The sequence below is a fragment of the Anser anser genome (genome assembly GCF_964211835.1).
Source record: "Anser anser genome assembly, chromosome: 8".
Classification (NCBI taxonomy): domain Eukaryota; kingdom Metazoa; phylum Chordata; class Aves; order Anseriformes; family Anatidae; genus Anser; species Anser anser.
In genome coordinates, this window is record NC_139728.1 from 1,040,111 (window position 1) to 1,060,520 (window position 20,410).

The window sequence follows — 20,410 nt, forward strand, 5'->3', positions numbered from 1 at the left end:
TATCCTGTGTCTAAGCAACACTAATCCAAATTCAGAATGTCTCATGAATTTATTTGCAAGTCAGCTTCATATGTCTTAGTCCTTTTCTCTGTACAGCAGATAATGTGTGGAAACAGATCTGCCCAGGCACAGCCAGTGTGTGTCTGAGCAGACTCAGGATGTGGGATGTGGACAAAGACAGCTTAGGTAGTACTAAGCAGTGCTGCTGCATATCGCTTTCAGCACTGTTCTCCCCAGTGACTTGCTTTCTGTTATAAATTCAAGACAGCTTAGCATGCTGAACTGCATCTCCTCACCATACATTCAAAACTAAGTTATGAAAGGAGAAAAAACCTAAGTTAGGAAAGGAGAGATAGTAAATGTCCCACCTTTCCCAAGACTTCCTAAAGGGAAAAAAATCTCTATTGATATTACAAACATTAGTGTTCCCTGCTTTGGGTTAGTCTGCAATTCTGTGCTTTTCCCTGTACATGTCAGAGCCATTTACCCTTTATTGCTTTTCTGTGGTACCTCTTTGTAAGAATAACAAAGCACTTTGCAAACACCAAACTGTTGCTTTCTAAAGTTTTTCTAATATGACTATTACAAGTTTAGTGGAGTTTTATTGGTGGAATGCTTCTTTCTCTTTTGTTGATTTTTTTTTTTGCGCATTTTATCATGCCTAGTACCTAACTGCACCTTGAATATTGTGTTCAGTTTTGGGCCCCTCACGACAAGAAGGATATCGTGCTGGAGCATGTCCAGAGAAGGGCTACGAAGCTGGTGAAGGGTCTGGAGCACAAGTCTTACAAGGAGCAACTGAGGGAACTGGGGTTTCTCTTGGAGAAGAGAAGGCTCAGGAGAAACTTTCTTGTACTTTACAGTTACCTTAAAGGAGGTTGTAGCAAGGGCTCTTCTCCCAAGCACCAAGTGATAAGACAAGGGTAAATGTCCTCAAGTTGTGCCTGGGGAGGTTTAGGTTGGATATTAGGAGAAATTTCTTTACTGAAAGGGTTGTGCGGCATTAGGACAGGCTGCCAAGGGAAGTGGTTGAGTCACCATCCCTGGAGGTCTTCAAGAAATGTGTAGATACAGAACTTAGCATTGTTTAGTGGTAGACTTGTCAGTACAAGGTTAAAGGTTGGACTAGGTGATCTTAGAGGTCTTTTCCAACCTGATTGATTCTGTAATTCTACAATCAATTTCATACTGAATATGTAGGAAGGTCCTTTCCCCTAATCATGAATAAAATGTGAATGGACCAACAAAAAGATGGACGAGAACACCAGTCTGACTGTGAGTGCTCAGACACCAGCTGTTAATTCTCTTCCTTGAATGAGAGTCTTCCTCATTTCTGCTAAGGGCAGAAATACTTCAAAAATAGGCAACATTGTATTAGAGTGACTTCTAAGAAGCCAGTAAAGGCAGGTGCAGCTTTGGAATCACCTTTAACTACTTAGTTTGAATAGGTTGTGTTCAAACTTAAGTACCAAAAATTATGAGCAACAACTAATTAAGCCAAAGTGTGCTGGACCTAATGGATCAACAACCAAAAATCCAGAGTGGCTGAGTGATTTTCCTCTACTTATCATATGTAGTCAGGTCCCTGAACTCCTAGACCCGTGTCTAGGTGGCTGTCTGTACATTTCTTGTTCTGCAATAAGGCTAGAATGGGTTTTATTTACTTTGGGCACTGGTATGTTTCTAATTTCACCTCGCAGCTGTTTTATCACTAATAGCTCAGGAGAAGCCTGGCAAGAACACCTACTGTTTAAAGACATGTGCATACCTGGAAGGACTGCACCTGATAATTTGAGATTCACATCCCAGAATTTAGAGGTCTATGGTGGAGACTGGTATTGAGATAACTGATAGTCTCTAGGAGTGTTCATTTCTCTAAATGTATTAGAAAACAGCTCTTCTGACCTAGTTCAGATGTGTTTCAAAGCTTATGATGAAGCTTATCCTAAAAGTGCCAGCTTTTCTCCTTTCCCTACAAAGGGTGTTTACATGACATGCTCAGATGTAAATGTCTGTAGTGCAGAGCTCTGAAGTTAGGCTAATGAATTCTGCCCTTTTTTCTACTTGATAGGTTTAAGTCTTCAAAAGCATCTCATATAAAGAAAATAGTATGTCCCTGTGCCTTCCTAGAGGAAATACGCTTGAGCAAACACACTCACATTGTAGAAAATTAGTGCCATAAGAGCTTCAGTTGTAATTTTGCTTCCTTAACTGGTTTGGATGGGGAGTGCCTTTTGTAAGCTGTGCTAACCCAAAATGTTTTGGAATCTTCGTTCCCTGAGGATAGATTGAGCTGACATATGCAGTACAGTCTAAAAGCTATAATGTAGTGCCCCCCTCCTTGCTGGCATTTAAAGTTTCTCCCCCTTCTGACTGTGATGAAAACCTTCTGAATGCAATGGGGATGGCTGCTGCCTCACTGGCATTGCTGAGATGTCACAGCTCCTGTTACAAAGGCTTCTCCCACTCAGAGCTATGCCATCTAAAGCCTCATCAAGTAGAAACACTGAGAACAAGTGCCAAAAGCAGGACTGCAGAGGATTTTAAGATTCTGTATCCTCCAAGAGCAGCCTGAGCAAGACAAGGCCATATATGAGATGTTTGAACGGTCATTTAAAGGGAGACTGCCAAAAACTGCCCAGCTATTTGAAAATGTCTGCTCTGTTTTCACAAGTAACACATAAAATTATCACAGAACTGAGAAGATGGGGAAAAACATTCTCCCTTTCTTTTCCCTCACCACTTCTCCATGCACTTAACAACACCTTGTACAGTCATTTGTGCTGCTTCACGTAAAAGACAGGCAATTTGTCCTTTTTCTCTGTGGCACTCAAGAGAGAAACTTAATTTTGTACAGGGAAATGTGACAATAAAACATCACTTGGCAGGGAGTACCTGGAGTCACTTAGGATTTGAAGGCTACATATGAAATCAAAAGACTTGTTTTAGAGAAAATAATGGACTTCTTTAGAATATATTTTAAAAAGTAAATGCAACTATTGTGAGTTCACCCATGAGTATAAGGGCTACAGGCTTCCTATCGCTTCTTCTTTTCTTGCCTTGTGAAAAGACAGCAGACCCAACCTTAATACCCCTAGGGAAAAATAAATGAATAATTGAAAGGAAAAAATCTCTCTTCAGTCTCTTAAATTCCATGTTGAAAGCATACCCTGGATGTACATTTTGACATCCATACACCAAATGATCCATGAAGAGTAGTAATGGAACTGTAGATACCTAAGTCCAACACCGCAAATCACAGTGCTGATTTGCACAGAGCATTTATAATCCTCTTCTACCTGAATATTCTCATTGCAGAAAATAATCACTATAAACTAGAGCCCTGAGCTATGAATAGTCTCCTTTGTACATTGAAAAGGCTATGAGGTGCCACTGAAAAACCTGGATGTCTACTTATTATTGCGTCAAAGCTGGCTTAGGTTCACAGATGGAAGCACTCCAATCTGCTTAATAGTGACAGTGATACTTGGTGAATGATGTGAGTCTTCAGCATGACTGGGAAATTGGCAGCTGTGCTAGCCAATGCAAGTAAATACCCGCTGAGTCAGAATTAACTGGTGCTGGTTACTTTCCCATCCTGTGTATCCTCATGGAAGATGTCATGCTAGCAAAAGCTGGAAAGCTTTCATAGGCTTTCAGGAGCCAGAATTCACTGTGATAACCTCTAACGCACAAACCTCTAACAGGTGGAAGAAATAAAAATATACTGAGTTTCAGTATAGTCCAGATGATGGTTCTCAGGCATACATAGGAGCAGAACTTAAGAGGCTGATGAGTAAACACCTGGTGTATGTCTTGTGAACCTTTAAATGTTAGACATCTGATTTTTACAAAAGTGAATTTTAATTGTATGAAACTTTGTGAGTATGGGTATCACAATCTCCTTTTTTAATACTTGGTGAAATCATGTAATAAGATTCTAGTTTCATGAAATGTGAGCTATTTACTTCAGAAAGGTAAGGCTTTACATAGCTGAACTAATTACAGAAAAAAGTATAGCCCTCCACAGGTAAGATGATGAAATTTGGTTTTGTGGTTAAACATTTGCCTTGGTTCTGCTCAGAAACTTTCTCACATAGCATGTAGTTAGGTTGTGGGACTCCTCACCTCAAGACACTGTGCATGCTAAAAGTTTACACAGGTTTAAAAGGCAAGTGGAAGAAGTAATTGAAGAAAAATCCACAAAAAGCTAATAAATACAAAGGCAGCACTTCTGCTGCAGGAAAATCTCAATCTGTATGTCTTCTCTCCTCCCCACGTTCACTACATTCTTGCCGTGTTTTGTTCCTGTGAGTCACCTGCTGTTGGCTGTATCAGAAAGAAAGGTACCATTCTGGATGGATCCTTAGACTCATCCTCTGCAATGGTTTGTACGTTCCTATGCAAGGCAAGTTTCAGACTGAAAGTCAGTTGTAGCAGCAGCAGCACAAACACAGTTTTTCAGTGTAACTACAGTTACAGCAATTTCCCTTTGGCTTAACTTTATTGACTTCAAGAACGTTATTCCTGATATGCCCTAGTGGGAGACCACACTAAGGCATGCTTGCTTCTTTCAGAAACAACACAGTATTCAAGAAAAGTCTAAGGGAATAGAGAAAATTACTAATTCCATTGGAAAATTTAAATGTTCAGAAAGATTTAATTAGAACTATAGCAACCACTGACTTCTCTAATGGTTAAATTACAGGAACCTGACTTACCTAAGCAGTCCAGTAGCTCAGGGAGAATTAATTCATTCTGCATTGCTCTTTCTTGGGCTGGTTGGTTCCAAGACTGTAAAATAAGCATTTTTTTTTTTTCTGAGTAATTTAAAAAGAAATCGATACAATAAATGCTTATGTCAGTGTTCAAAAAATCTCACTAAGCTAGAGTTTACTGAATCTGCTGAGTACAAATGGCTGCAAATAAAACTTCCAAGATGCACAGACATGATGTGTCTGTATTTCCATTACAGTTATCACATCATTTTTGAAGATCTGTTGATGCTTGAGCACCTGATACAGCCTTAAACTGGGTGGATTTGATCTACTGTATTTTTGTAATCCTATTAAAGGCACCCTATCTAAAAAAATCTAACACTGCTCAACCATTTTTCCCTGGTGAATAAATTTTCCACCCTTCTGAATAGAAGTTTAACTGTTGCAATTAATTTTTCTGCATTTATCATAAATTGATTATTCTTTGCTCTTGACCTGTTCTAAACAATAATTAAGAGATTTTCTCTGTCTTTAAAGACATTATCAATCTTTGCTCCTTATGCATGAGAACAAGTTTGTCTCCTAAACATTGAAGGTATGTATTTGTAGTCACTTCTAGAAGAGTTTTAACTTTCTGCTATCTTGCACAAATCTGCCTATTGCTTACATTCTATTCAAAGTAGTTTTTGAGAAGCTGTAATTTAAAATGCCTATCAAAAAATCACCAAATAAGTGGACTGCAAGTCATACCGCACTAGTGCAAACTGACTGTCAGTGTCCTATTGTGCTAAATGCTTTGAAAACACTCAGAAATTAAAATGCTCTGAGCCAAACAATTTATGTTTAAAAGGGATGATACCCATCAGTAAGCGTTCCAAGAACAGATTGCTGCGTATCTGAATACTGTTGCCAACCAATACATTAACTGACTTGGTGCTGTGCCTGAGGACTGGAAACACGGTGTTCAGTGCTATGTGGGTTCATGCCATTGGCCGTTATGTTCAGAAAAGATAACATTTCTTAGCTTGGATTAGTCTTTTCTGGCTCTTATGCAGGGAACTGCTAACCACGGTGGGGACGTTCTGTCACAGATAAGAGGCATGATAATTAGAGGAAATGGTCACCTTGCTTTCACTCTGTCGTCGCACAAATTTCTATGAGCTGGAATGGAATCTACAGCAGTGTTCTTGTCTCCCTCTTTCTGAAAAGGGAAAGCATGTGTTATATTTGCTTAGATCTTGAATGTAACTGATAGTAACTAAAATGTTTGAAGTTCAGGAATGAGTGTTCAAAAATACAGAATTATTGAATAATTTAGGTTGCAAGGGACTTCTGAAAGTTATGTAGCTGAACTACTGCTCAAAGCAGATGCAACTACATCAGACTGCACGTGGGCTTGCCCAGTCCAGGTTCAAATACCTCCAAGGATGGAGATTCCATATCCCCTCTAAGCAGTCTCTTCCAATTTTTGTCGTTTCCTCGTATTTGATGGGAATTTCCCATATTGCAGCTGGTGACCTTGCCACTCGCCACTGTCGTTGTGCACTTTCAGAAGTCTGAATCCATCATCTTCGTAGGTTTTTGAAGAAAATGGCTAGTACAGGAAGGTATGCCAGTTTGGCACTTGAAAGCAACATGCTGGAACAGAACCAAATAGCAATATAGAAGATGGTGGATGATTTGGTTATTTTCCACACTGATTCCAGTGGTTCACAGAAATACCTACATTTTAATACAGCTACTCCCAAGAAAACCACAGAGCAAAAGCAGATGTTCTGTAATTTTCTATCTGGCCTTGTGCATAACAAGAATAACTCAATTAAAAGAGGATAGGTGGCAGAACAGATATCCAAATTACTCTGTAATTGGCCTGGAGAGGATTTTTCTAATGCAGACACTAAAGACCAGAGACTAAAACTTCCAGGGCAGGGTGGAGTGGGTGGATTCTGACCCAATATGTATATGCTGGGAGTGGGGATGGAATGGGAAGGAGGCTTCTAAACTGGTTGCTGCTGCAGTCTGTAGGGCTGCCCAGTGGTGTTCTTTGATATGAGAGCTTTGAAATACACTGAAGGTTTCAATAACCCTTGTAACAACTCAGCATCAGAAATGACAAAAAAATATTTACCATCCCCACAGTACCTGTTCTGTGGGCTGCAAGAGTCAGAATGCTGTAGTTCAGCATCCCAGAGAAAAGGAATCCACTTCATTTGCTTTCCCACAGTGATCTCCCAGAGAGACAGTAAAACTTGTACTTTATATTATTTCAAAAGGAGATAGGCAGAAATATGTAATAGCACAATAATCTGGCACACATGCATTATGCATTGCAAAGGAGGAAAAGTGCTTACCTCCCTTGATGCCCCTTGACAGCTTACAATGCACAGGTAGAAAATACTACTGCATTAGGGTCCCTTGTAGGGATCAGATTGGATACTTCTGGCTGGAGCTGAAGTGCTTCATTGCTACGCCAACAGATAAAGCATAGTTTGGGACAAGTAAAAAAAGGAAATAAGATACTCTACCAAGTCATCTCTTCAAAGATACCCTATTAGAAAGATACTGGACTATGACTCCTATTTTTAGTAGGGAATCATATTTAAAGTCTACTGTTAATCTGTCCCCTTGGTCAGTTAATACCAATCATAATTAACATTAGACATTTATTTAAAAAACAAACAAACAAACAAACAAACTGAGTAATGATAGTCCCAGTCATTTGTGACTGTGACAGATAAGCTTTGAACTTGCAGTCTTAGCTGTACCTTAAAGTTCCATTACAAAGTGTTTGATGAGAACAAAACACAAGAACTATATGGTAAGTTTTGCTAGTCTGCTGCAACTGGGCTTTGAAACATCTGGGGACTTTTCTGCTTGGCTGTTAATTAAAATCAAAACCTTTTGCCAAAATGTCATTTGATCATGAAAATAATCCACTTTGTCCTATTCAGAGCTGCAATTAAACCACCACTTGGAAAATAAAATGCTAATACATAGTTTCTAGTATGGGTGATCTGAGAGGCAAGAGTAACATTGAATATTCCTATAACAACCTCTCAAGGATTTACGAAGTCCACATCTTTAGCTGCATTTGTCGATTATGTCTTTTGATGTTTTCCACTCTCTTTATAATTAACACACATTCTGGGAACAATGTATAGTAATCTTTATGCTCTGTGTACTCAAAATACTTGCTTACATGCATGTATATACACATTTACTTTTTTTTTCTCAAATTGCCTTTCTAGTTTTATAAATCAGAACAGTTCTGAAGATAAACTTGTTCCTTAGTGATTACCATGAAACTTCTCTGTCCCTTATTTGTTCCTTTTATTCTAGCATAACAAAACACCCCAGAATGTGTGTTTCGATCAGTTAGCTGCTTCTGCTTCTGAATTTATCCAGGAAGACAATTTATTTGGCAAGAGTGCTATTTTTTCACAAGTTGAGTGCTTTGAGAACCCGTCAATGATTAAAGCTGTCTCTTGAACACATCAGAACTGTTTTTAACACAGTCCATAGGTCAGAGGAAAAAGGTGTCTCATTCTGAATAATGACTGCAAAATTGAGAATCAACCAAGAGTTTAGAGATTATGTAGGCAATAATAATTATAATTTTGTATCCTATCAGGTGGAAATCCTTGACTGGAAGACAAAGGAACAGCTATGCTTCCTAGATAAGGTAAAACAAAAATCTGTTCAAAATGCTAGGTGGCTATTTTAAAATTACTAATGTTTTTTAAAGTAAACTTAGTGTTTGTGAGAAGTATTTCAATAGCCCTTTTTTGGCCATTGGAGAGGCAACAGCTGTGCGTACTTCATACTCACTACAGAGCAGTTCAACCCTTTTCACAAAGGAGCCTTGGGCAAATAGCACAACTTCACTCACTTCTCTATATGGTGCCAGTTGTACCTTACTCACTCATAAGCCATCAAACTGTCAATGCTGCTCTAGTAACTCTTGATCACTGCCACTGTGACTGCCTCTGAAACAGATGCCACAAATTAGGTCCTCCCATTTTCCTGTAAGAAGTACTTGGAATTATCCATACCAATCCTAGCTATATGTAAGAAAGTTATATTATTTGTTGTTTGAGTCACATTTCTACATGAATAGCCTTACACCTAATAGCTGTCTTTCAAAATGTGCATATCTTACATATATATCTATATATATGAATTATTTTTTGTCTAGGTGGAACCAAATGCTACAATTAGGGAGATAAGATTGATGTTCCATAAATTATGTGAGTATAACTTTTGCAACAGTTTGTATCACATCAGAATATCCAGTATATAAATAAGAGAAAATTATGAACTTGAAACGTGATGCACACACACATAATGCTAAGTAACTTGCACATGAATGTGATCACAGTGAGATTTCAATACCATTTTTATACTATCCTGATACACCTTTGTATTTTTCCTGCTGCATAATTTCTCACAGGTATTCGTGTTAAATGAATATTCCTAAAAATCTTCAAAAAATCATACTTTGTTATGTGGCATTTATTGTAACAGTGGGTAATCTAAAACAAATATTGCATATCACAAAATTCTTCATGGTCTTACAGATCCTCGGTGGTATCCAGCAAGACAGTCAATAAAACTTGATCCAAGTAAGTACCTGTGAGGACTAGAGTAATAAAGCTCTGAGCAGGGGCCTTGTGTAAAAGGTGTACTTTGCATGGGTATTAGCTCCATGAAGACTGAAATGAATTGAGAACAAATTAAATTATTTGAAAGTATTGAAAAGAGTTCCATCCATCTGTTTGGCGCTTGGTAATTAACTCAGGAGTCTGAACATTGTTCCAATGCACTTTATAACTACTGAGCACCTTTGCTTTAAAGACAGCACAGAATCTAGACTCTAACTTCCCTTAGCTGCAGTGAAATGATTCCCATAGTGATGCTCAGCTGGGAGTACTAAAAAGAACTGAGTTACAGCTATCAATTCACATAATCCTCTGCTCTCAGACAGGAATTACAGTTCCTTTGAGGTAAGCTAATGTAAAACACATTGCTATGGATGTAGGATTTGCTGACAAAGCTGATGCCAGCTGACTGACTTGATTAGCATAGTTGCAGGCATCACTGCTAGAAGCCTCAGTACGTGGTCTGGGTGCACAAAAGAAAGTCCAATCGCCAAACTGTGCTAATTCATCTTAGCATTCAGTATAAAATGTAGCACTTTGTTCTTTTGCTTCTAGTAAGCATAATTTGATTTATATATTCCCTTAGAATTATGCTGGTGAAGATTAATTCATTGTGTAGAATCTGTCTGTGAAGAACAGGCGTATGAGTACCTTGTTTCCTTCTTCTAAGATCTACATTGTTAGATTCCTACATGAGTTTCAGTTGTGAGACTTGCCGTGAGAAAATGCTGGCCTTCTTGGGATTCCCTGAAATCCAGGCATTAAAAACTTGATCACCAGCTCAGCTCCTGTGGAATCATGTCCTAGCTTTGGAAAAAAAGGAGGCAATGAAGACCTCCGTAGGAGGGCCTTGCAGTCCTAGCTTGTTACAGCTTCCTTGTGTCTGGTGATGAGCAGTGAGAAGCGGGGAAGAGAAAGATGGAGGTGCAGCTGACTACGAGGTCAGTGAACTGTATTAACGGACAGTGACCCATCAGCAAATTCTGCTGTAGCAGTGATGAAGCAAGTCTACTGTACTAGGCAGATAGGATCGGAAATTCTCCTGACTAGAGAGATCCTGAATAGAGGATCTAGGCTTACATATGATTATAGGGATAAATCAAAATTAAGGATAAGCATTCTTAGTTTTTTTTGTTTGTTTTATTTAGATTCCAATAAACCCATGTCAGGTCAAAGAATCTCACAGATGGATAAAAGCACAATATAAAGCTAGCATGCTGGCAAAATTGACTTGAATTTCACTGAGATGTAATTACCTCTTTCCTTCTCAGAAGGAAAGTCCCTGAGGGATGAGGAAATCCTGCAGCACCTCCCTGTTGGCACAACTGCTACCTTATACTTTAAAGATTTAGGGCCACAGATAGGATGGACTACGGTGAGCTGTGTGTCAAATCTGAGCCGTTTTAATGGCTATTTCTCCATAATTAATCCTTACATCACTTTTTGTCTCTACAATATTTCTGCATGGTCTGCTCTGATAGTGGATGCAGGCAATGAATCCTCATCGCTTCAGTTCATTTAACCAGGGAAAGCAGCAACAAAATATTCTGAATGTCTAGCTCCCTAGGAGAGCAGCAGTGGGAAACTTGCTACAGGGTAGTTTGGTTGTACTGAACTAAGGTGCAAGTTCTCAAATGGATGTAGATGTCTACTGCAAAATCACTAGGAACTAGGTATCTAAATGCCTTTGGGGACCTGCTTCAGAGGGCCTGTGTAACTCTCCTGACAAAATCAGGATTATACTCAGAGTTTGTTCTGCAAAGAGGCATGTGAGAAACTTACCTGTCAGTAACTGAACTGACTTCAGCAGGAAAATGCATGAAAGTAAAATGAATTAGCTGTCTGCATGTGGCTGCGTCCCAGGATGCTAATGCCAGGCTAATGACAGCTGATCATTTCTGCAGTGTTAGGAGCCATCCACAAAGACCTCACATTTACTCTCTTAGCTCAAAGGCAAGCCCCATCACAACTCACTCAGCAGGTGAGTGCTGTTTATGCAGTGAGGTGACCAATAACCCTAGAAAGTTCTTCAGAAACTCCAAGGTGCACGTATTTTCCACTAGTTACAATGAACCAGCACAGCACAAAGGGAAAGGTACCCAGTAATTTACCACACATTTACCATTTCCTAGCTGTGAAACATTACTAAAATCTTGTGTTAATGACGTAGCAAGGATTCACAGGAAGCAAAAAAAAAATTTTTTTAAATATCTGCAAGACTGAATCTTCAGATCATCACTTTAAATGCTGTGCTGATAAGTAAGTCAGCTATTACACAAGCCATAAACCACTAAGACGAGCAAAACGTCTAATGGCAATGTAGACTCCAAGACATATATGCATTAATATATACTAAAATATCACAGTAAAATAACACCAGACTTCTTCAATTCCATAATCTGTCCTTTACCTTCTGCTTTCCCTGCCCTTCAGACTAGTTCATTCAAATGTAAGCCAAGAAATGCTTCAGTTTTATCAAATAAAAAAGACAATCAAGTCCTACCTTTGCCACAGAAAATACTGATTCTGTTACAGAAGTTGAAATGAAAACATCTTTTCTCATAGGTAAATTAACTCTAAACACATTCGAAAAGTGACGTGTTCTGTTTTCTTCGACGGAATTACAATCAATTTCCCTTCTTTCTCCATAAATGAAGTACTGACCTGCCTTCCTCACTTTAAAAATGGAAAATGCAACTGTTAATGCTTGGTCCAAAGCTAACATCAATACAAAGTGATGCTCATGAGAAATACACTCCTACCTGAAATGAAGTTAGGTTAGAAAATAGCTTCTTTAGTTTCCTCTTCCCACCCAGCCCCAGTGAAAGATTATTTGAGTATAGAATTAATTGATTGTTTTCCAGAATATCTGCTGTGCTAACTGTTCATATAGATGGGGTCACCTGTGAACACTTGCAAACTGTGTTTCCAGTTTAAATAAAATTCATTCATTGGAAAGAAAGCTCATTTCCTTCAAGATAAATTCTTCAACAACTTTCATTTTAACCCAAAATAAATGAATAGTTTTTAAGGGCAAGAGGAGGGTGAGAGTTGCATAAATGTAACATGCATGCACAGTTATCATGATCTCTGGGCTGCTGTGATTAGCTTTTCATACCCATACTGTGTCAGCTGCACTGGCAATGGCTGTTTGTATGCAACTGAGGCAAATACATTGCAGAACATTTGTATGCATGTCTACTAATTTCATAGCCTAAGCCCAAACCTGCTATTCCCTCCCTGCATCTCTAAATGCCATTCTGGGTCAGTGGAGGTGTTTATCCCACTGCATTACTTATCACAAAGAAACCAAAGCAGAACCACCATCTGATTCAGCTGTCTAATTATTTTCTCTCTTTTTGCAGGTGTTTTTGATAGAATATACAGGTCCATTGTTCATCTATTTTCTGTTTTATTTCCGCATGCCTTTTGTGTATGGACTGGATGAGAGGTTTACATCAAGCCCACATCCAGTAGTTAAGTAAGTCCGTTTGCAGGCTTGAGCTGTATTACTTGTTAGCATTGTAGTCTTACTCCAGATGTCTTGCCACATTTGTTTTTTTAAGCACTCTTAAATGCTTTTGTCTTGCTGTTTCTAGCTTGGCATGTATCTGCCATTCTTTCCACTACATCAAAAGGTTGATTGAAACAATATTTGTTCATCGGTTCTCCCATGGGACTATGCCACTGAGGAATATTGTGAAGGTAAATTGTGACAGAATCTATCCATAGCCCCCCTACAAATCCAACCTAGCCAACCTATTCTCTGCCTCTGCAGCACAGATTTTTTGGCGTGGTGTTTGTAGTAATGTGCAGCAAATCTTACCCATGAATCTGTAGTTCCTTCAAAAGATTTCTTAATGTCACTATTGTATAACCCATTTGTTGCCATACAGTTATTCACGTTACAGTTTTCTCGTTGCTCTCTTAAAATTTTAGACCTTTAGCCCTCCCTTCCTTTCCACTCAGCTACCTCCCTGGGTGTGAAGGTTTACTAAAGTTAACTTTTAAGGTAGCACAGATAGGTGCAATATTGGGAGGGTTGGGTTTTTTTATTAAAAAAAAACAAAACAAAAAACAGTCACTTTACCTCTCCCCACCTCGTACTGTCTTTGCTGATAAGCAACTGTTAATTTACCTTTCATTGTTCCAGTGCAAAGTAAACTTGTTTGTTTTATATTTTCTTCTCATCCAGGAGCACCCCCTAACCTTATCGGTGCTGCTGTGGCATAGGGCAGCCATTAAGATGCAGATCCCCTATTTCCTAGTTGTCTGCAAAGCTGCACAGTTTTGTATGGGCTGTGGTTATTTTAAAATGTTAGCAACAGAATACACAGTGATATTCAAAAATGCTCTTTGTACTCAGGAAAACAAGAGATTATCATCTACAGCTAGAAAAACATATAGTATGACCATTTGGGTAGTTAACATTTTGCATTTAGACAGTCCCTTGGAATTTGTATTATGGCAGTGAATATTCCAGGCAGTTGAAGCTTTACCTTGTGGCTAACTCCTTACAGCTTTGCAGTGGCTCTGGTAGTTCTGGTGATGGCTTCATGCTTTCTAAATGGAGTGAGGGTCTATAGTTGAGCAGTGGCCCTCAGAAAGAACCCTCCCTGGCAACTTACTGTCAGTGTTTTCTGAAGCAGAAGAATGCAGGGATTGTTGAAAGGCTAGCAGATCTCTTAAAGACTTGTTCTTCACACAATAGTAGCTAATGCATGCTAAACAACAGTTTTATGGGCAACTTTACTTTGAAAAAGAATCTGTACAGTGTGATAAATCTTCATTTTTCACTGTGGTCCATGTCAACTTTTAGTTCCTTTCAGACCAAACAAAATGTAGTTGCTAAAATTGTCGCTTGTACCAGTCATTCTGATCACTTTTCTACCTTTTCAGGTTGGTGGTACTTGCTTTCATCTGTAAAGTTGCTCTCAGTTTTCCCTGCTTAGCAGTGCTTGGGTTTGATTTGCTTTTACAATTTCATTGACTTTGATGGTGTTACTCCAGAATTGTGCCAGTCAGAAAAGTATCACGTCCTCTTCCCTTTTTTCTCTCACACACAGATGATAGACAAAGCTTCTTAATATAAGTGTGTGATCACGTACAAAGCAAATATAGATGCTTATTTCCCAAGCACAACGGAATGTTTCAGTTAGCAAGAGATACTTAAGTTTCACTATGCAGGGGCCTGAGACAGGAATTGATGAGACTTGTGATTTTCATCCTTTGTTCACCAAATGGAAATGGAAATGGGAATAAATGATGCAGTAAAATGCAGTAAGGGTTCATCAAAAGCAGTTCATGCTAGATTAACATAATATATTTCTCAGATACGTGGCTCAGTATGAGTAAAACAGGGATTAATACAAAAAAACTGTGTGGTGGTAAAGGAACTAACAAAGGGAAAGATGACAGTGGTTGTACCAGAAAAGGATCTCTCATACCTTTATTAATAGGGAGGTTACCGGTGGAATTCCTCAAAGATTGGTCATATGACTGGTCTTACACAGCATTTTCATGGGTAAAAAAACAGGATATTATTGCTTTCTATGATCACATCTGGAGGAAAAAAAAACCAAACAACTAGAGCTAAAGAAATATCATTTAAACCAGAAGATAATATAATGAAATAAACAGAAAGGAACATGCTGGATATGAGTAAACGTAGGCAGAACTTTAAGAAATAGTCTTGTTTATCATAGGAATGATGGTAAGTCGGAATAGAGAAAACTAAAATGCTAACCAGAAATATTTAAACTTAGAGATCTCATAAATAAACTATTCCTGCAATATCTCAACTTGATCATCCACAAAACCTCTTTATAAAAGATTATTGTAAAACTTTGTTATTTATCTGGAATATGAAAGATTCACAGAAAAAATTCCCTTCTTTCAAGTGAGTTCATTAAGCCTGCATATATTCTGTTGCTCCTATCTGAACCTCACTGGAGGCTTTTGTATGAGCAGTAAGGGCTTCTAGTGACAGCTTGCCATTTGTAGTATTACTGCTAAGGATCTTAGCAGTGGCAGACTCCACTCATCTTAAAGCTCCTTTTCTTATAACTGAGGTATAACTTATAACTACTGTGGTCAAGCACGTTCTTTGGATGAATAATCAGTTTAATGACACCATGTATTATTGGGAGCTGAGCCATAATCATTTGTTTATTTAACTTTACTAAAATCCATTCCCATATGACCCATCCTGTGCCAGCTTTCATAATTATAGGATGGTTGTTCATAAGGTGCCATTCCGAGATTACAGCAAACCATTTCTACCTAAGTTTGCACAGCAGTTAGTACATTGTGGGTGATGGCAGAAGAAATCAACGTTAGGGAGGAAGCAGTAGTTTATCAGTAGGACACTGACTAGATTGTTCCTCACTGGAGTTGTTCCTCCAGCTCTGCTGCTTTTCCTGGATAAAAGGGAGGTCGTCACGGGGAAGATACTTAATCTCTTTGCCCTTCTTGTCCTACCTGATCTATAATCATTAGTTAATAATTTGCTGTGTCTCATCAGTTACCTAGTAATATGTAATCCCAGAGCAAGGAACCATTACGTGTTTGTACTACAGCATACCCAAAAGGGTCTTCATTTTGTCTTAGGTCTCTGGGCAGTTCAATGATTGCAGTATCTTTGATGAAGGAGGAAATCTGAACTGATGGGAGACAGGTGTATGAGTTGTCAAGAATGCTTAAGGTCTGTCTGTAAGAGAATGGCACATAGAGTTGAGACCATAGAGGAAAAAGAGGAATAGGCCAAGAAAGGGCTTCCCAGCAGACATATAAGGAGGGAGAAGATAACCTGTCACCAAGATACTGAAGGAGAAAAAACACAATAGGCAGAACTGGAAAAACCAAACAGTTTTGGTTTTTTTTTTTTTTTGGATGAAGCGCTTGAAATTAGTCAGGAATGAGTCAGTACAGTGCAAGCTTCAATATCAGAGTTTAGAGAATGGAAGCTGGATCACAGAAAGCCAAGAACAGCACCAAAAGGGACAAAATAAAGATATGGTGAAAGGGACAGAGGGAAAGGTCAGGTGTGATGTTTTAAAGGAGGAAGAGTTAAGGCATGTGAAGGAAAGAAAACCAATGGGATGAAGGAGAAAAAGAATGTCGATAAATTGTACAAATAAAAATTGTACAAATAAAAATTGTACAAATAAATACAAAGAAATAAGCAAGGAAGAGAGCACGGTGCCTAAATCAGGTTTTATAAAGTCTCAGGGGTTAGCAAAACAAGTCTGTCTTTAACATACAGTCTGTATGGCACATCATCTTTGGCCAAATGGCTTGTCAGACAAGAGAAGTCTGTTTCCAATAGTAGGATTGTACTTCCTAAAACTGTTTATAAATTTAACAGCTCTGAGATATTTGAAAGGAAATCTTACTCTATGAGCACTACTTCCTTCCTGTTATTTCCTGTTGTCTGCTCCTGCCTTACCATACCCAGTGTTGTCAATTTTTGTTGTATTATCAGCAACTTGGAGGATCAGCCCAATTGATTGTTATCGGTGGTCCTTGCAGTGAATACCGACCAAGAGGATTGTACTGACACAAAGTAAAAATAACTGTTTTTCAGAACTGCTTGTATTACTGGGGATTTGCAGCTTGGCTTGCTTATTACATCAATCATCCTCTTTACACTCCTCCTTGTAAGTAGCATAAAAGCCCTCAACATGATTTAAATCCTTTATTGGCTGTATATTAGTGGTAACCATATGTAAACATTTTGTTTTGTAGCTTATGGGAAAAAACAGATCAATTTTGCTGTGATCATGTTTCTGGTAGGTCTGTTGCTCCTTTTATAAAATGCTAAAACATGCTGGTTTATTTTTTATGTTGTGTAAGTGGGGGAATGGGTAGGATAAGCAGATACTTAAAACTAGAATACTTGGGACATACTACTAAAGCTAACCACCTGCATGCAGAACAGATACATCTGTCAGTTTTTAATGTGATCTTGTACAGAAGGGAAGATTTTGATTAAGTATCCATTCTAAGACTGGGATATTGATCTGCTAAAATGATCTCTCTCAGTCTAAAAGAATCCTGGAACTATTGGTTTGTGACACTGTGTGTAAAAGCCAGTGAGTTTGTTTTTGGGAACTGTTCATTGAGTGTTAAGAATCACAACAGGTCATAAAATTTAGTGAACTGGCCAACTAAGACAATACATTGCTTATTTTCAAGGGAAGGCATTCATTTTGATACAACTGTTAGCAGCAAATGGAAGTGAGGGGAGGAGGTGTTGCTCCTTACAAGCGTTTTCAGGAACATTTTTTACAGCTTTTCTTACGAAGCAAAATTCTTAAGACAGTGTCTGTTCATTCTTACTGTTCCTAGGAACATTTCCATATGTGCGGAAGTAACATTAGTGTAGCCAACAAAGATGTACCCATTTTTCCTATGTATGTTTAACTCACTTAAAACACCAGCTGTTCACTTGCTTTAAGAAACTAAAGGTCAATTACTGGAGGTTCTCAAAGCAGCTTCCTGGTATGAAATTTCTGTGAATTAGTAACCCATTCCCATTTTATAGAGAGACTACATAACTATTTGCAAGAGATGACAATAAAACTCAGGAGGTCTGACGACCAGTCATTTGCTTTAATGGTTATGCTTTGCAGACACTGAAGACTATCCATAATCATATAAATGGGTTGTTTCAATACACTTTCTGCATAATTGATTGGGGAAGCATTGTTTAAAGCTAGTGGAGGAAGCTGAGTCAATTACATTTCATGATTTGTATCAATTATACTCTAGAAAAGAAAACTTACAGCTCAACTCATATCCTCCTTGGGATTTTGATAACTTTTGAGAAATCAAAACTGTCCAAATCAAGTTTTCTGGTGTTTTTAAAGACATAGCTAAAAGATAAAGAAAGCATCTCGTGGATTTACTTTTATCTGCTTTATTTATTGCCTTTAGATCTCATGGGGACTGTATAAGAAGTAAATTTGATCTTTTGGACAGAGTGTCCACATTTGTTGGCAAATCTCATAAATACTGTAACAGAGCATAATATGGTCTTATGTTTGAACAAAAAGATTCCATCCACCTGTCAGAAAGGAATCTTGGTTATTTACAATTAACTCCCTTTTTTTAATCTTGTTTACAATAACTTCTTTAACTTTTTTTTAAATACCCTGAGAAATAAAAAAGGGAAGAAGAGTAAGTGGAAGAGAAGTGCATTTTAACTGTCATGCCTTTTCTTGCAGCTGTGTGAAGCTGGAAATTTTTCCATTCATGTTGCACTTAGTGACCTCCGGAGAGATGGTAAAAATTACATTATCGTTTTTCGCTTTAGTCCAGCCATTCAGTACTTCCACAGTTATGCTGTCTCATGAAAGGACTGGTTCTGGAGGGTATCAATTACACAGGTAGCACAGAAGGAAACACAGGTAGTGCAGAAGTGCTGGTATAAGCAACGCATTGGTGAGCAAGGGAAAGTAATTTTACTGACTTTATGTGAAGAGGGGCACAAGATCTCTGTGCAGACCAAAGCTCCTTGTGCATGAGCCAAATATCTTAACAGCTATCAAGTATGACTATTAAAATCCAGCTCTGTGACAAACAGAGAACACCTTTAACTTCTAACATCTAAAACATACATAAGTCACAACAGGTGTGACTGCGATCAAAGGGTTATGTATGTCTTGCTAATGTCCAGAGAATTTCCTCACAGTTATACTGTTCCTTTTTGTGGGTCCAGAGGACATCCTGTTTTCCCACATCCTTCTTGTCCCTATGACAGTGATGAGACACAGGAGTAGGCAGATTTGGGTTGTCTTTATAGGAAATGATATATCTAGGAGTATGAATATTTTGTGATTTGTTTTCTAATCTATAGGATCCAAAACCCGTAAGATCCCATATCCAACAAAGAATCCTTTCACGTGGCTGTTTTTCTTTGTGTCTTGCCCTAACTATACCTATGAGGTATGTATTTTCAAACAAGCTGTTAAGATTTTAGTTTTGCTGGATAAGTTCTCATTTCTTTTGGCATGTTAAAACATGGAAGAAAACTCTGAAACAGTTCAGCCCAGTATATTTTCCCTCCTCTTCTAAACGCCAAGAAACCACACGGCAGACAGGAACTTATCTGTTCTTCCTGTCCACCCTTGAGGCAGTACTTACGGGCCAAACAGACCTGGGCCTGTGCTATAGAGTAGCTGCTAGACAAGATATAAATGCACTTGGAAGCACTGGAAACTTTGCAGACAGGAATAGGGGGATCGACACTGAGGGTGTGTGGCAGTGAGGGGATTGGGGCATCTAATGGATTTAAAATGTAAGAGAGCCCAGGAACAAATATCACAATGTACAGGAAGATAGTGCACAGGTAAATAGAAGATACTGTAGTAGAGAAAATGGAGAAGTAGTGTGTATGAGGCAATGCTTGCCAGGTCTTCATCCCCATTTTCCTAAGTTATACAGTCGTTTGTGTTGGTGCTGTCTGGTTTAGAAGCTTGAACCAGTTTATTGCTTCATATTCCTTAATCAGGAGCCAAACTCCCAACTCAATTCAAAACTTGTTAGAAACAGTGCAACTGAGTGTAAAATTCACTTTCGTGCAGAAAGACTGTGTCAGGTTTTGATTTAAGTGAAGATTAAGTGTCATTCTGTCATTAGCAGATGTTAATGAGAACAGCATTAAGTCTCAGGCTGTAGAAAATTACTGTGCCTACCATTGATGGACAAGCGACAAATACTAATTAGGCAGAGAAAAAGGAAGCTATGCTGTAATGCTTAAAATTGTCATATTAAGTATGGAAGCAAACATGAAGGTTTTGTTTTTGATAACAAGGCACTGTTCACCTTTTTGGCTAAAGGTTATTCACATTAGAAAATGATCTGGCTGACCTTGGCTTTTTTATTTACCTATACTAGGACAAGGTTGGTTTTGATCAATAGAGACATAAGTGCAAATGCTGTCATCAGAAATGTTTTAAATTTCCTTGGCCAAAACAGGTGGGGACATGGATCAGTTTCACTGTCATGACTCAGTGTGTTCCAGGTGAGTAA

At 38.4% G+C, this 20,410-nt stretch overlaps 1 protein-coding gene across 15 annotated transcripts in view; it reads left to right on the forward strand.

Annotated features, from left to right (window-relative positions):
• Positions 1–20,410, forward strand: part of TECR (trans-2,3-enoyl-CoA reductase) — a 28,032-nt gene that overhangs the window by 2,927 nt on the left and 4,695 nt on the right. For 8 of the 15 annotated variants that reach the window (XR_014587758.1, XR_014587759.1, XM_083847532.1 and 5 more), the window contains 11 exons: positions 8,350–8,400; positions 8,914–8,965; positions 9,296–9,340; positions 10,648–10,751; positions 12,742–12,857; positions 12,976–13,081; positions 16,962–17,034; positions 17,123–17,166; positions 18,604–18,661; positions 19,236–19,324; positions 20,357–20,402. Coding sequence is in view for 13 of the 15 variants with exons in the window: in XM_083847530.1 (XP_083703656.1) it covers positions 8,350–8,400; positions 8,914–8,965; positions 9,296–9,340; positions 10,648–10,751; positions 12,742–12,857; positions 12,976–13,081; positions 16,962–17,034; positions 17,123–17,166; positions 18,604–18,661; positions 19,236–19,324; positions 20,357–20,402 (784 nt within the window). In the remaining 2 variants the exon portion in view is untranslated. Of the gene's footprint in view, positions 1–8,349; positions 8,401–8,913; positions 8,966–9,295; positions 9,341–10,647; positions 10,752–12,741; positions 12,858–12,975; positions 13,082–16,961; positions 17,035–17,122; positions 17,167–18,603; positions 18,662–19,235; positions 19,325–20,275; positions 20,403–20,410 lie in introns of those variants that run through there. The other 7 variants (XM_083847523.1, XM_083847529.1, XM_083847524.1 and 4 more) reach the window with 5 other exon arrangements.